A 16,889-nucleotide genomic window follows, 5' to 3' on the forward strand; every position below is an offset into this window, starting at 1 on the left:
CAGTCAGATGGCCGTATTAGTCGCATGAGAGTTGCATCGCAATCCTCGGATTGGCCATCGGCTCTCCTCACCTGAGTGTGATGGCATGTATTTCTACAGCCTAGTCAAGCTCAGGTCAGACGTCTGTCTGACTGTAATTTGTCCATCTGACTGTGAGAATAACCCTGAAAAATTAATTTCACTCCTAGGAATAAACTCACATTCCTGTCTCAAAGACGTTTGGTGCAGAGGGGCTTTTCTGACTATTTGTTGGTGGAGGTATTTTTGTTTTTTAGCATCTTTCCATGGTTTTGGGGGGTGTCTTGTTTCGCTCATCTCCAATAAAAAATGAAGGAAACACTAGGTAGCAAATATATACTTAGAAGGATAACTGGGTGAATTCCGCCTGAAGAATGAACAAGACACTTGTCATCTTTGGAAACCTGCAGTGGTTAAAAGATGCCCAAAAGTCTTAATATAAGAACAACAAGTCTTTTTTTTAAATATATATAAAAATGCCTATGTTCGTTCTTTTAATCATTTTACTTTTCAGGCGAGTTTTGGAGTGGAATCCACCTGAAAAAGACATCATGTGCTTTGGCATCCAATTTTTTTCACACCCATAGATTTGAATGGGTGAGTCTCATCTGGTACATGGAAGAAAATAGTGCAGTCTGCGAATTTGTCTTCACACACAGATTCGATCAGTGATAAAAAAAAAAATTGCTCATCTGACCTGCTCCGTTCAATAACATCAGTCCCATGTATTGTCCATTATTTTCACTGGACAGCATTCGGACTAAAGAAACACTCGTGTGAAGCTAGCCTTAGATTAACATTGGAACAGATCCTTAATTAGCCTTCCCCGCGGATTTGTTGGAAAACACTAGTAGTTTTTTGATAAAAATAAAAAGTAATAAAATAAACTTCTGCCTTTCAGGTGACTTGGAAGAAAGCTCATTAAGGAGTAGAGATAAGAGACTCAGTTTAAATCTGGTTAGTACTCAGCAATCATTATTTTACTTTAATTTCATGTAGCCTTTAATACTTACAAGAATTATAATATTGTTACTATAAAGATAAATGTTCCATTACCTCTGTGTTCAGAAAGAGTTCACATTTGCATCATATGTATAATATCTTTATTTGATAGTTCACCTTAAAAAATCGCGAAAATAATGTTCCATTAATTAGAATATCCTGAGAATATCCATTCCATGATGATGAGAATATCCCTTCCATACTGATGAGAATATCCATTCCATGATGAGAATATCCCTTCCATACTGATGAGAATATCCATTCCATGATGAGAATATCCCTTCCATACTGATGAGAATATCCCTTCCATACTGATGAGAATATCCCTTCCATGATGAGAATATCCCTTCCATGATGAGAATATCCCTTCCATACTGATGAGAATATCCCTTCCATACTGATGAGAATATCCATTCCATGATGAGAATATCCCTTCCATACTGATGAGAATATTCCTTCCATACTGATGAGAATATCCATTCCATACTGATGAGAATATCTATTCCATACTGATGAGAATATCCATTCCATGATGAGAATATCCCTTCCATACTGATGAGAATATCCATTCCATACTGATGAGAATATCCATTCCATGATGAGAATATCCCTTCCATACTGATGAGAATATCCATTCCATGATGAGAATATCCCTTCCATACTGATGAGAATATCCATTCCATGCTGATGAGAATATCCCTTCCATACTGATGAGAATATCCCTTCCATACTGATGAGAATATCCATTCCATGATGAGAATATCCCTTCCATACTGATGAGAATATCCATTCCATGATGAGAATATCCCTTCCATACTGATGAGAATATCCATTCCATGCTGATGAGAATATCTATTCCATACTGATGAGAATATCCATTCCATGCTGATGAGAATATCCATTCCATGATGAGAATATCCCTTCCATACTGATGAGAATATCCATTCCATGCTGATGAGAATATCCCTTCCATACTGATGAGAATATCCATTCCATGATGAGAATATCCCTTCCATACTGATGAGAATATCCATTCCATGATGAGAATATCCCTTCCATACTGATGAGAATATCCATTCCATGATGAGAATATCCCTTCCATACTGATGAGAATATCCATTCCATGCTGATGAGAATATCTATTCCATACTGATGAGAATATCCCTTCCATACTGATGAGAATATCCATTCCATGATGAGAATATCCCTTCCATGATGAGAATATCCTTTCCATACTGATGAGAATATCCATTCCATACTGATGAGAATATCCATTCCATGATGAGAATATCCCTTCCATACTGATGAGAATATTCCTTCCATACTGATGAGAATATCCATTCCATGCTGATGAGAATATCTATTCCATACTGATGAGAATATCCATTCCATACTGATGAGAATATCCATTCCATGATGAGAATATCCCTTCCATACTGATGAGAATATCCATTCCATGCTGATGAGAATATCCCTTCCATACTGATGAGAATATCCCTTCCATACTGATGAGAATATCCATTCCATGATGAGAATATCCCTTCCATACTGATGAGAATATCCATTCCATGATGAGAATATCCCTTCCATACTGATGAGAATATCCATTCCATGATGAGAATATCCCTTCCATACTGATGAGAATATCCATTCCATGATGAGAATATCCCTTCCATACTGATGAGAATATCCATTCCATGCTGATGAGAATATCTATTCCATACTGATGAGAATATCCCTTCCATGCTGATGAGAATATCCATTCCATGATGAGAATATCCCTTCCATACTGATGAGAATATCCATTCCATGCTGATGAGAATATCCCTTCCATACTGATGAGAATATCCATTCCATGATGAGAATATCCCTTCCATACTGATGAGAATATCCATTCCATGATGAGAATATCCCTTCCATACTGATGAGAATATCCATTCCATGATGAGAATATCCCTTCCATACTGATGAGAATATCCATTCCATGCTGATGAGAATATCTATTCCATACTGATGAGAATATCCCTTCCATACTGATGAGAATATCCATTCCATGATGAGAATATCCCTTCCATACTGATGAGAATATCCATTCCATGATGAGAATATCCCTTCCATACTGATGAGAATATCCATTCCATACTGATGAGAATATCCATTCCATACTGATGAGAATATTCCTTCCATACTGATGAGAATATCCATTCCATACTGATGAGAATATCCATTCCATGCTGATGAGAATATATATTCCATACTGATGAGAATATCCCTTCCATACTGATGAGAATATCTATTCCATACTGATGAGAATATACCTTCCATACTGATGAGAATATCCCTTCCATACTGATGAGAATATCCATTCCATGATGAGAATATCCCTTCCATACTGATGAGAATATCCCTTTCATGATGAGAATATCCCTTCCATGATGAGAATATCCTTTCCATACTGATGAGAATATCTATTCCATACTGATGAGAATATCCCTTCCATACTGATGAGAATATCCCTTCCATGATGAGAATATCCTTTCCATACTGATGAGAATATCTATTCCATACTGATGAGAATATCCCTTCCATGATGAGAATATCCCTTCCATGATGAGAATATCCTTTCCATGCTGATGAGAATATCTATTCCATACTGATGAGAATATCCCTTCCATGATGAGAATATCCTTTCCATACTGATGAGAATATCTATTCCATACTGATGAGAATATCCCTTCCATGATGAGAATATCCCTTCCATGATGAGAATATCCTTTCCATGCTGATGAGAATATCTATTCCATACTGATGAGAATATCCCTTCCATACTGATGAGAATATTCCTTCCATACTGATGAGAATATCCATTCCATACTGATGAGAATATCCATTCCATGCTGATGAGAATATATATTCCATACTGATGAGAATATCCCTTCCATACTGATGAGAATATCTATTCCATACTGATGAAAATATCCCTTCCATACTGATGAGAATATCCATTCCATGCTGATGAGAATATCCCTTCCATACTGATGAAAATATCCCTTCCATACTGATGAGAATATCCCTTTCATGATGAGAATATCCCTTCCATGATGAGAATATCCTTTCCATACTGATGAGAATATCTATTCCATACTGATGAGAATATCCCTTCCATACTGATGAGAATATCCCTTCCATACTGATGAGAATATCCCTTCCATACTGATGAGAATATCCATTCCATGATGAGAATATCCCTTCCATACTGATGAGAATATCCCTTCCATGATGAGAATATCCTTTCCATACTGATGAGAATATCTATTCCATACTGATGAGAATATCCCTTCCATGATGAGAATATCCCTTCCATGATGAGAATATCTATTCCATACTGATGAGAATATCCCTTCCATACTGATGAGAATATCTATTCCATACTGATGAGAATATCTATTCCATACTGATGAGAATATCCCTTCCATACTGATGAGAATATCTATTCCATACTGATGAGAATATCTATTCCATACTGATGAGAATATCCCTTCCATACGGATGAGAATATCCATTCCATGCTGATGAAAATATCCATTCCATGCTGATGAGAATATCCATTCCATACTGATGAGAATATCTATTCCATACTGATGAGAATATCTATTCCATACTGATGAGGATATCCCTTCCATGCTGATGAGAATATCCATTCCATTATGATGAGAATATGCATTCCATGATGATGAGAATCAGTGTCGGACTGGGGTGCCAAGGGCCCTCCAGTAACATTGACTTTGGGGGGGCCCACTTTTAACCTGCATACAAATATTACACTACCCTCGTTCACAAATTTACCTATGTCTCTACCATACTCTATCGTATATTATAATGAACTGGGTAGTTTCGTTAATGAAATAATGCTTTTCTGTACAGAGTGAATCAAGTGAATTATGCCAAGTACTACCCATATAGTGGGGATGGGGGCCCAGATGTGCACAGGGGCCCATCGGGGGATTCCCCTGTTACCCTATGGGCCAGTCCGAGCCTGATGAGAATATCCATTCCATGATGATCAGAATATCCAGTCCATAATGATGAGAATATCCATTCCATACTGATGAGAATATACTGGCTACTGCCTCAACATTCAATAATAAATGCTCAATAATTCAACTTCGCATTTCTTGAATGTGTAGAAAGCTTGCATATTCTCATAATTACAGAAGACTCCATATATTTGACATCATAACGTAAAATTCACATCCTGGAAGACTTTATAAGAGAACCAGAATGCCAACACCGGTTACCATTTGAAACTGGACGGAGGCTCCTTGTGGTGAACTGTGGAATTACACGTATGACAAGTCTGCCCATTCTGAGCATATTACACCACTGGGCTGAATCTTACCTTGCTACACAATTATAACTCCCAACATGCCCTGACCTTGTAAGATCCATACCCATAAACTGATATTTTTATGTTCTTATCTCCCCTTGCTTCATTTGCAGTAATAGGCTTATATTTGCCTATTTTGTTTATTGCTTCAAAATTCTAAAATGGGCTGTAATATAGATTAGCTTCCTATTTTCAGTGAAGCTGAATAAAATTATGCAATTATTTTATCAGTTCTATGACAAAATATGAGAGCTGAAGATAATGTACGTGATTAAAGGCATTATCCGGTGAAAATAAGTTATTACCTATCCAGTGGTAACTTGTTGATTGTGGGGTCTGACCACTGGGACCTCCACCGATCAGCAGAATGGGGAAGGATTATACCTGGAGTGACAGTGCGCATGCCCGAACGCTGCTCCCATTCATTCGCTATGAGGCTGCCATGCACTACACTTGGCTTCATCCGGCCACCGCATAGAAACTGAACGGAGCGACAGTTGGGCATCCAACCTGCTCCATTAAAGTGCCTTTTTCTGCCAATCACTGTAGGTCCCAATGGTCAGACACCCACCGATCAGTAAGTCATTACTTAACCTACAGGTAGGTGATAACTTGTTTCTTGTTTTCCCAGGACAACCCCTCTAAGTCACTGCTGTTATGGAAGTCTTAATAGATGGCATTCTGGGCGTTTGGTCACTTGTGGCGTCATAGATTTTATATATATACAGTATATATACTTTTTTTCTCCTTGTTCTTATTCTTAGTTGCAAAAAATGTTTCCTTCTTATTCTCTTATGTCTTTTAGCCAAGGTTCACACCGCTTTACTCCTTTACATCAGACTGCTCAGAAGATAGCTATGTCCCCATGAACCCAAATGCCTCCCCATCAGTTTCTGAGTCAGACAGTAGCACAGATGGATATATACCAATGAGTCCAGTAACTGCGGCTTTCACCTTCCCGGCTTCAGTAAACTCAAAGGTTACAAGTCCTTTGCCAGAACTCCCAGTGGACCTAGAACCTCCTCCTGTAAATCGGGACCTGAAGCCTCGTCGAAAAAGTAAATCAAAAGATCTAATTGTGCTTTTGTTATAATAAAGTTTGAGTGTAGTTCCATGAAACATTTTATTCTTATCTGTCTATTATCTGTAAGAACATTTATACCTCAGATCAGGCAGTCAAGTATGCACATCAAGAAATCTTCCTACTAAATATTTATCTAAATAAGCCTCAACACCTTCATGATCTTAGGAACCTAAGGGTATATGCACATGAAATGTATTCTAGCCAGTCAAAAACAAGTTTTCTGATGGCAACTGCTTCAGAAAATGCTTTGTCATTGGGGTATGTGCACACAATGTTTTTTTTTTCAGGCAGTTTTTGCCTGAGAAATCTCTGCAAAAAATGAATATGGTGCACAGTAATGTCAAAACGTCATTGCTGTGTACATGGTTCTGTGTTTCATTACTTCTTTTAACCACTTCAGGCTTCAGAAACCATTGCCCACCTCCATAGTGTACAGCAAAAGAAAAGATACCGGTGACAGAGGTGGTGCAAAAAGCAGCGGCAGAACATTTGCCCGAAGCAGCTTCACCTAGAAAAACTCAGTGGCTCCATTGCAGGAGAGAAAACATGGACATATACCCTTGGGGAGGTTTTGGAGCGTTTTTTTGTTTCATTTTCTGAAGCATATTTTTCAGCCTTTAGATTGGACAGTGCCTATTTAGTAGCATTTTGGAGATGCTTCAAAGAAGGGACATGCACTTTTTTCCACACCAGGCATTTTTTAAAAAACCTGAAGCAAAAAAAACACCTCTCAAGAGACCGAACATTTGACCAGCAAGTCATTTTACAAAAGAAATGATTAGGAAGACTCTTTCAAGTGTTTTGTGGGTGATTTTTAAGGTGTCTTTTAGAGTGAACCTACTCCAAAAGACTCCTCAAAAAACATTGTGCGCATATGGGACGCCCTCACACCCAGGGCTGTGGGGTACTCGGTTCCGGTCCCTTTGAACCTCGATGGGAGATGTCATGGTAGCTGGGACCCAGCCTGTGGCCCTGGGCACCCATTGTAAATGTTCAGTGTGAATGAATAAGTCGTGACGCCACCTGTGGTGTTCGGCAATGAACATGTTAAGCCGACTCTGCAGACAGATCCTCTGGGACAGATGGTGTGGTGCAGCAGTGATGTTATAGCCCTCCACAGGCAGGGCTGTAGTCCCAGGGCAGAGTAGGTGAAGTGACACTTAGATGGTGTAGTGTCGGGCGCAGGGAATGTAGCAGTGCTGGGCAGGCGGACGCAGGAATGAATGGAGGACACCAGGGCATGTAGTTCCAAAGCTTTACTCACAGTCTGTTGTGGCACAAGAGCCCACATCTGTGCCATGTCCTCAGGGTCAGGAGCTCAGCCAACTTCCAGGCAAGATGAAGTACTCCTTTCCAACACTCTGCCAACATATCTGCCCTTTCTGAACGTCTCCCTTTGCGCCTAAAGATGAAGTACTCTCAGTACTGAGTTACACTGGAGTTCCTCCTGTCAGATGTTCCTATGGACTCTACTTGTACGGCAGACAGCTGTAGTCTGCTTCGGGGACTCCTTACTCTTAGTCCCAGCTCACTATCGTTGCTGTTGTGCCCCCAAGTCTTAGATGGGAATAAAGTGGTCTCTACTTCTATTCCTCCGGTGTCTGCTGCAGGACCATTAGTATCCATACAACCTCGGGGACCGGACTCCGGCCTTGCGCTGTGAACTTGAGAAGGATTCTCCTCCAACCCTAATCCTTAGTCCTCCTCTCCTTATGTTCCATGCTAATCCTTCTTTCCAATGGAGAATCAGGCTTTCTTTCAATGTCTCTTTCCTATGCCAGCAGACCCAGGTCACTGAGGCCTGCTGCAGCACTTCCATCAATCCATCCCTATCCCAGGGACCTTCCTTCACAGACTCTCCTCATCAGAGTCCTGTGACTAACTGTCCAAATCCTATCTTCTTCCCGCTCTTTAGTGTAAACTAAACTCCACCCACCTCCCAGCACGTTTCATGTTCCAAGCAGGGAGCTACCAAGGTGCTTTGCTAAACTCCAAGCAGGGAGCCACCAAAGGTGCTTTGCTACACTACTTTGTGGTGTGGGGTGCAGGTGTTGGAGTGTGGTCAGGTGTCCTTACCTGGATAGTGGGGTACCACACCTCAGGAGGAGATGCAGTACCTCTGTGGCGACTGAACCCTCAGGGGCGCCACACATACCCTTCAGGCTTCATTCACTCTTTTTTAGATGTTGTTTTTGCAGCTTGAAAAAAACAATGGCATCAATTTTTTTGCTTTTATTTACAATTATTATTTTTCTGCTCAGGCAACTTTAATGTGGTTTTTCCTGTATTTTTTTCTTGTATCTGAGCTATTATGAAGAGATGAAAATAAATACTATTCATGTAGAAAAAGCAAAGCTGTAAGAAAAAAACACCCAACACTAAAACCACTGAGTGTTTCAGCCAAAATCAGGACACAGTGTTTTATTGACAAAAAATGCACAGAAAGCTCTCCCCAAAAAGTGGCATTTTTTTCCAGAAAATGCTGTGTGTAAATCAACCCTACAAGAATTGCCCGGGACTATTTTCTTTAACCACCTTATGTCCTAATGTTATATAGTTTTGTAATATACCTTAGTAATCATATCTTCACGGATGCAGCCTTTTCTTGGCCCATGACATACATCGCGCTTGTGAAATTACCATGCTAGTTTTGATGAAAGTTTTGATCATTATTATTATAATATCCAATTTGCCTAATTGCATTATAATGGCACAAGAGAGTTCATCAGTAGTAGAAAATGTATTTTTCGGTTTAATGTAGTTGTCATAAGTCACTTTTATATTATTATAGATGAACCAAAATGTCTTTGTATCCATAGTGCGTCCACCACCCCTGGACCTGCGTAATCTTTCTACAATTCGAGAGCATACTACGGTGACCAGAACATGGACAGTGCCTTAGTAAGTAGTTACAGGTTTTTATTGGAGTTACGCAAATTGTTAAAGCTTTGCCAAAATATTCCATAAGACAAAAAAATGTATGCTGATGCATATCGGTCCAATGTATGACAACACCGTTTTTGCAATAAACCAGGTCAGTGGGGACCAATAGGTATCAGATCCATCATTGCATTTTCACCATTTTTTTTCACCAATTCTCAGTTAGTGACTATGCGATTTGTGACAATTTGCGACAAATTTATATTTATCAAACATTTTACTCGTTTTTTAAGTATTTCTCTAGTTGTTTAGTTAGTTTTCTGATTTTTATGTCTGTGGCTTTTCCAAATCTTTTAGACTGATTCATCAAATTCAAAATGTAAAAAAAAAAAAATTTGCAAAACTGTTCAAAGACAAAAATAAAGAACATTTTTGGCTTTGCGTAAAATTTATGTATCACAAGCGTCATTTTGAAGAATTTGCTGCAGAAGATGGCAATGAAAGCCACAAGACAAAAACGAAAGGTGACTTAACATGAATATGTCAGCGGGATTATGTTAAGTAAACCACAGGAATTGTTAGATTGCCGCTGTTACACTGATTAAAATGATACCTGGGTTGAAGAAATCCGTCTTGTGGTTCTTTTGTAATTAGTGTTAGAAGTTTTCAGTTAATGAGATACCCGTGCTCCGGGGCAAGACTGTAAGCCGAGTCTCATCTTCCTGCTCTAGGCCAGAGAAACCAAGGGAAGACCTGCCCTTAGGCCACCCAAAACAAAAACAGTCTGTCTCTATGATGAGGAACATGTTTGTGCTTCGGGGCGACCTGTGGACAGGTCCTTCCTTGGTTTCTCTGGCCTAAAGCAGGAAGATAAGACTCTGCCTACAGTCCTGCCCCAGAGCACAGGCGTATCATTAACTGAAAATGTCTAACACTGATTACACAAGAACCATAAGACAGATTTCTTCACCCCAGCAATCATTTTAATCAGCATAACATGACAATGTACAGTACGTAGTTTACTTAGCAAAATCCTGCTGACAGGTTCACTTTAAGAAAAAAGGTAATTGATGACTCGTAACCTTACCATATGCGGGGGAACCAATTGGATGACTAGTGCACAGTGCAGTTTGGTCCGCGGTTTATATTAAAACCATGTTTGTCTCTGAAACGCAGCAGAGTTCAAAGACAAACATACATGGCTGAGGTCTTACAGCCAGTGGCTGATACATGCTGCCCATGGATTGAGCAGCATACAGTTGTGGCCAAAAGTATTGACACCCCTGCAATTCTGTCACATAATACTCAGTTTCTTCCTGAAAATGATTGCAAACACAAATTCTTTGTTATTATCTTCATTTAATTTGTCTTAAATGAAAAAACACAAAAAGAATTGTCCTAAAGCCCAATTGGATATAATTCCACACCAAACATAAAAAAAGAGGGTGGACAAAAGTATTGGCACTGTTCGAAAAATCATGTGATGCTTCTCTAATTTCTGTAATTAACAGCACCTGTAACTTACCTGTGGCACCTAATAGGTGTTGGCAATAGCTAAATCACACTTGCAGCCAGTTGACATGGATTAAAGTTGACTCAACCTCTGTCCTGTGTCCCACATTGAGCATGGAGAAAAGAAAGAAGACCAAAGAACTGTCTGAGGACTTGAGAAACCAAATTGTGAGGAAGCATGAGCATTCTCAAGGCTACAAGCCCATCTCCAAAGACCTGAATGTTCCTGTGTCTACCGTGCGCAGTGTCATCAAGAAGTTTAAAGCCCATGGCACTGTGGCTTGCCTACCTAGATGTGGACGGAAAAGAAAAATTGACAAGAGATTTCAACGCAAGATTGTGCGGATGTTGAATAAAGAACCTCGACTAACATCCAAACAAGTTCAAGCTGCCCTGCAGTCCGAGGGTACAACAGTGTCAACCCGTACTATCCGTCGGCGTCTGAATGAAAAGGGACTGTATGGTAGGAGACTCAGGAAGACCCCACTTCTTACCCCGAGACATAAAAGAGCCAGGCTGGAGTTTGCCAAAACTTACCTGAAAAAGCCTAAAACGTTTTGGAAGAATGTTCTCTGGTCAGATGAGACAAAAGTAGAGCTTTTTGGGCAAAGGCATCAACATAGAGTTTACAGGAGAAAAAAAGAGGCATTCAAAGAAAAAAACACGGTTCCTACAGTCAAACATGGTGGAGGTTCCCTGATGTTTTGGGGTTGCTTTGTGGCCTCTGTCACTGGACTGCTTGACCGTGTGCATGGCATTATGAAGTCTGAAGACAACCAACAAATTTTGCAGCATAATGTAGGGCCCAGTGTGAGAAAGCTGGGTCTCCCTCAGAGGTCATGGGTCTTCCAGCAGGACAATGACCCAAAACACACTTCAAAAAGCACTAGAAAATGGTTTGAGAGAAAGCACTGGAGACTTCTAAGGTGGCCAGCAATGAGTCCAGACCTGAATCCCATAGAACACCTGTGGAGAGATCTAAAAATGGCAGTTTGGAGAAGGCACCCTTCAAATATCAGGGACCTGGAGCAGTTTGCCAAAGAAGAATGGTCTAAAATTCCAGCAGAGCATTGTAAGAAACTCATTGATGGTTACCGGAAGCGGTTGGTCACAGTTATTTTGGCTAAAGGTTGTGCAACCAAGTATTAGGCTGAGGGTGCCAATACTTTTGTCTGGCCCATTTTTGGAGTTTTGTGTGAAATGATCAATGTTTTGCTTTTTGCTTCATTCTCTTTTGTGTTTTTTTCATTTAAGACAAATTAAATGAAGATAATAATATCAAAGAATTTGTGATTGCAATCATTTTCAGGAACAAACTGAGTATTATCTGACAGAACTGCAGGGGTGTCAATACTTTTGGCCACAACTGTATATCAGGTGTCAGGGTCACTTTAAGTGTATATTAACATGTGGTACTTTTGTAGCATATTTTACACAGCATATTTTGTACATAAAATAACCAGCATTTTACAGTACCAGCATAATCAATGAGATTTCTTAAATCTTATGCACACGCTGATTTTTTTTTTCCGCTCGTATTTTGAGCTGTGCTGCAGTTATGCCAAGAAGCAGCATGTCAGTTCTTCCAGTGCTTTTCACCTATTCAAGTTAAAGTGTGTATTGTATGTAGCATTTTTCAAGGAGCTGGGGCGTAATTACAGCCGCCACTCGCAGTATAGTGAACGCTTACAGCCGCCGCTCGCAGTATAGTGAGCACTTACAGCCGCCACTCCCAGTACAGTGAGCTCTGACAGCTGCCTCTTGCAGTTTAGTGAGCACTCACAGCCGCCACTCACAGTATAGTGAGTGCTTACAGCTGCCGCTCGCAGTACAGTGAGCTCTGACAGCTGCCTCTTGCAGTTTAGTGAGCACTCACAGCCGCCACTCACAGTATAGTGAGTGCTTACAGCTGCCGCTCGCAGTATAGTGAGCACTTACAGCCACCGCTCGCAGTATAGTGAACGCTTACAGCTGCCGCTCACAGTATAGTAAGTGCTTACAGCTGCCGCTTAGGCTCTCAGTATAGCGAGCTCTGACAGCCGCCACTTGCAGTATACTGAACACTCACAGCCGCCGCTCGCAGTATAGTGAGTGCTTACAGCTGCCGCTCACAGTATAGTGAGCACTTACAGCCACCGCTCGCAGTATAGTGAGTGCTTACAGCTACCCCCTGCAGTATAGTGAGCATTTACAGCCACCGCTCGCAGTATAGTGAGCGCTTACAGCTGCCGCTCGCAGTATAGTGAGTGCTTACAGCTACCCCCTGCAGTATAGTGAGCATTTACAGCACTTACAGCCACCGCTCGCAGTATAGTGAGTGCTTACAGCTACCCCCTGCAGTATAGTGAGCATTTACAGCCACCGCTCGCAGTATAGTGAGCGCTTACAGCTGCCGCTCGCAGTATAGTGAGTGCTTACAGCTACCCCCTGCAGTATAGTGAGCATTTACAGCCACCGCTCGCAGTATAGTGAGCGCTTACAGCTACCCCCTGCAGTATAGTGAGCATTTACAGCACTTACAGCCACCGCTCGCAGTATAGTGAGCGCTTACAGCTACCGCCTGCAGTATAGTGAGCATTTACAGCCACCGCTCGCAGTATAGTGAGCGCTTACAGCTGCCGCTCGCAGTATAGTGAGGGCTTACAGCCGCTGTTCGCAGTATAGTGAGCCATGCTGTGAGCCGTGACTGTAGTCCATCCATGGACTCCTCCGTGACTGAAAGTCGGCAGCTTTTGGGAGTTAATTTTCTCTCAATAGCTGCACTGTCAGTAAGGTGGCAGGGCAGCATTAGAACACTATTTACATGCAGCTTCAAGAAGCTCTTCCAGCGATAGATTTTTTTATTAAATGTATGTTACTTACTCACCTGCTCTCCAGTGCCGTGCGCCGTTCTGCACCGCTTCTCCATGACATCACCACTTTACCGAGACTCTCTGCGCTCTGTGTGACCCAGAAGTAGCTTTTACATTGTAAGTTTATGGAGCGTCAGAACGAAATACCATGGACTTATATTGTAAAAGAGACTTTCGGCTCTCGAATAGAGTGAGCCATATAGCCGGTAACGTCACTGAATAACGGCGCTGGACACTGGAGAGGGCAGCGGTAGGTGAGTATATTAATGCACTTATACAGACATTTAATAAAACATCTATATGGGAGGGCTTCTTTAACCTTATATCTGCAGGTAAATAGCATTTTCTGTGTTGATCAATTCCATTTATAGGCAGAAATAGGATGAGATCCATGATACAACTTGAGCACGGAGATACATTCAAAGTTTCAAGCCTCCTATTAGCTATTGATCGGCAGTTCACTTGTGGTGGTGTAATTGTTGTGGATCTAACCCCGTCATTATGAAAGAAACATAATATTGAGTTGGATTCCCCTTAGCCACCAAAGACTAATTAAAGCCGCACCCATCCCAGTGACAATGTGGCCGATCGCGGCTCCTGTTCTCGCTCCGATCCTAATAGGCGACACTAACATTTAGGGCGTTTTAATGCTTTGCAAACATCACATCGTACAATCTCGTGCGTCAGTTTTCAGCACAGCTGCAAACCTAAACATTGGCAGGAAAGTGATTGGCTCAGTAAAACAGCCCCCAGTGTCTCGTAAAGCAAATATGACAAAGAGAAGAGAAATAGGCTAAGGTATGAATCAGACCCGGCCCTTGGATGAGAAGCAAATAAATATTGCATGAGGACACAGCTGCTCGCACTCTCCAGACAGACATTTCACGTCTGCGTGTTCTGCAGCGGGTGGAAATAAAACTTACGTGTCTCGGTGGATGGGCACCGTCTGCCATGTACGTGCCTATCAGGATGGAGACTTCGCCCTTCTTGCCACAGCTGACCTCACTTCCATACTGTTACTCTTAGAAGCAGCAAAAATAGTAGGCCATGTTTATGGGCCATATGTGCAGTGTCAGGAGTTGGCTGTGATTCAGAGCATCTGTAACATGCTTGTCTGACCTCTTCCATGTTTTCTTTCCTAGCAATCGGACCAGCTTTATCTCCCCAGAAAGTGACGGTATTAGCTCAGCAAATATCTTTTCCAGTTCTTTCTCAGGAGAAGAGGAGGAAAGCTATATTCCAATGGTAAATGTCTTGCATTGGCTCTGTTATATGCAGTGCAAACTTTCAGAGCTATTTTACTGTGGGTAAAACGTGTTTGTCCCTTCCTGATTTCCTATTCTTTTGTATGTTTGTCACACTTAAATGTTTCAGATCACCAAAGAAATGTAAATATTAGACAAAGATAACACAAGTAATCACAAAATGCAGTTTTTAAATGAAGGTCTTTATTATTTAGAGAAAAAGAAATCCAAACCTACAGGGCCCTGTGTGAAAAAGTGATTGACTCCTCCCCTTAAAACATAAATTCACTGTTTTTTATCTGATCTTTGGGAAGCAGAGTTCAAATTCAAAGCCACACCGAAGAAATCACTTAAATAAGACCTACCTGACAAAGTGAAGTAGACCAAAAGGTCCTCAAAAGCTAGACATCATGCCGCTAAATTCTGGAACAAATGAGAAACAAAGCAATTGAGACCTATCTGTTTGGAAAGGTTATAAAGCCATTTCTAAAGCTTTGGGACTACAGCAAACCACAGTGAGAGCCATTATCCACAAAAGGCGAAAACATAGAACAGTCGTGAACCTTCCCAGGAGTGGCCGGCTGAACAAAATTACCCCAAGAGCACATAAACGACTCATCCAACAGGTGACAAAAGACACCACAACAACATCCAAAGAACTGCAGGCCTTACTTGCCTCAGTTAGGCCTGTTTCACACATCAGTTTTTTCAAATCAGTCAAAATCCGCCAAAAAGTGAAAATGGCGGATCCGCTAAAAATGTGAAAAAACGGATGCAAGCGGATGGTACGAATCCGTTTTCTGACGGATCCGCTATACGGATTTTTGTATGGATCCGTCAGAAACCGGATCCGTTCCATCCGCTGGCATCTGTTTTTGCCATCCGTTAGATCCGTTTTCTGACGGATCCGTTTTTCCACACCTCCATAATGGGATGCTCCCAAATATGATTGGCTCTTGGAAAATGCTCCCAAATGTGATTGGATCCTGGAAACTAGGGGAAACTATATCTATGGTGTTGTAATTCAATATCTTTGAAAGGTTTTAGAGCTAGTGGCAGCGATGGAAGGAGTTATTGCGAGTATTAACAGCTTCTGTGTGGAATTTGATCTTCACTGCAATTGGTTGGCAATTATTGCTCTCCAGAGGGAGAAAAGAAGACTGCGAATCCTGCGTTGGAGAAGGAAGAGACGACGGCAGTGGATTCATCCGATAAATGCACAGAGGTTTACCCTTGGTGTGTTTTCTACACTGTATCTGGAATTGAGGGATAACCTGGACAAGTTCTTCAGTTATGTGCGCATGAGCCAGGACTTGTTCGAGATATTGGTGGAGCGTGTTGGAGCGCACATCCGGAGACGGGATACCTACATGCGGTTTTCTGTATCACCGGCGGAGCGTTTGATGGTGACCTTTCGGTAAGTTTCTATTTTTTAAAAGGTTTCAGATTCTGCAGACTTTTATTGTTATGTTATGGCTTGTAGTTTGTATTAATTTTACTTTTTCCCCTTTTTTTGCCAGATTCCTGGCAACTGGAGAATCCTTCACCTCCCTCCATTACCAGTTCCGGCTTGGGATATCGACAATATCTGGAATTGTCCAACAGACCTGCCAGGCATTGTGGGATTGTCTACAGGAGGAGTTAATCCCACAGCCAACACAGGAAAGGTGGCTGGAGATTGCAGACAACTTTCAACAAATCTGCCAGTTTCCAAATTGCGTTGGTGCCGTGGATGGGAAGCATATAAGGATTGTGAAACCCATTGGATCTGGATAAGAATTTTTCAACTACAAGAAATTCTTTTTTATTGTACTGATGGCGATTGCAGACGCCAAATGCAAATTTATAGCGGTGGACATTGGTACGTATGGTCATTCAAATGATTCTCAGGTCTTCAAGATGTCCGCAAT

At 41.2% G+C, this 16,889-nt stretch overlaps 1 protein-coding gene across 1 annotated transcript in view; it reads left to right on the forward strand.

Moving 5' to 3' along the window:
* Positions 1-16,889, forward strand: part of GAB3 (GRB2 associated binding protein 3) — a 192,897-nt gene that overhangs the window by 161,743 nt on the left and 14,265 nt on the right. Inside the window, exons 5-8 of the mRNA XM_073547624.1 lie at positions 920-975; positions 6,213-6,465; positions 9,311-9,392; positions 14,878-14,980. Coding sequence (XP_073403725.1) covers positions 920-975; positions 6,213-6,465; positions 9,311-9,392; positions 14,878-14,980 — 494 coding nt within the window. The remainder of the gene's footprint in view (positions 1-919; positions 976-6,212; positions 6,466-9,310; positions 9,393-14,877; positions 14,981-16,889) is intronic.

The sequence above is a fragment of the Dendrobates tinctorius genome, unplaced genomic scaffold (genome assembly GCF_039654945.1).
Source record: "Dendrobates tinctorius isolate UK_male_01 unplaced genomic scaffold, ASM3965494v1 ptg000154l, whole genome shotgun sequence".
NCBI classification, from domain to species: Eukaryota; Metazoa; Chordata; class Amphibia; order Anura; family Dendrobatidae; genus Dendrobates; species Dendrobates tinctorius.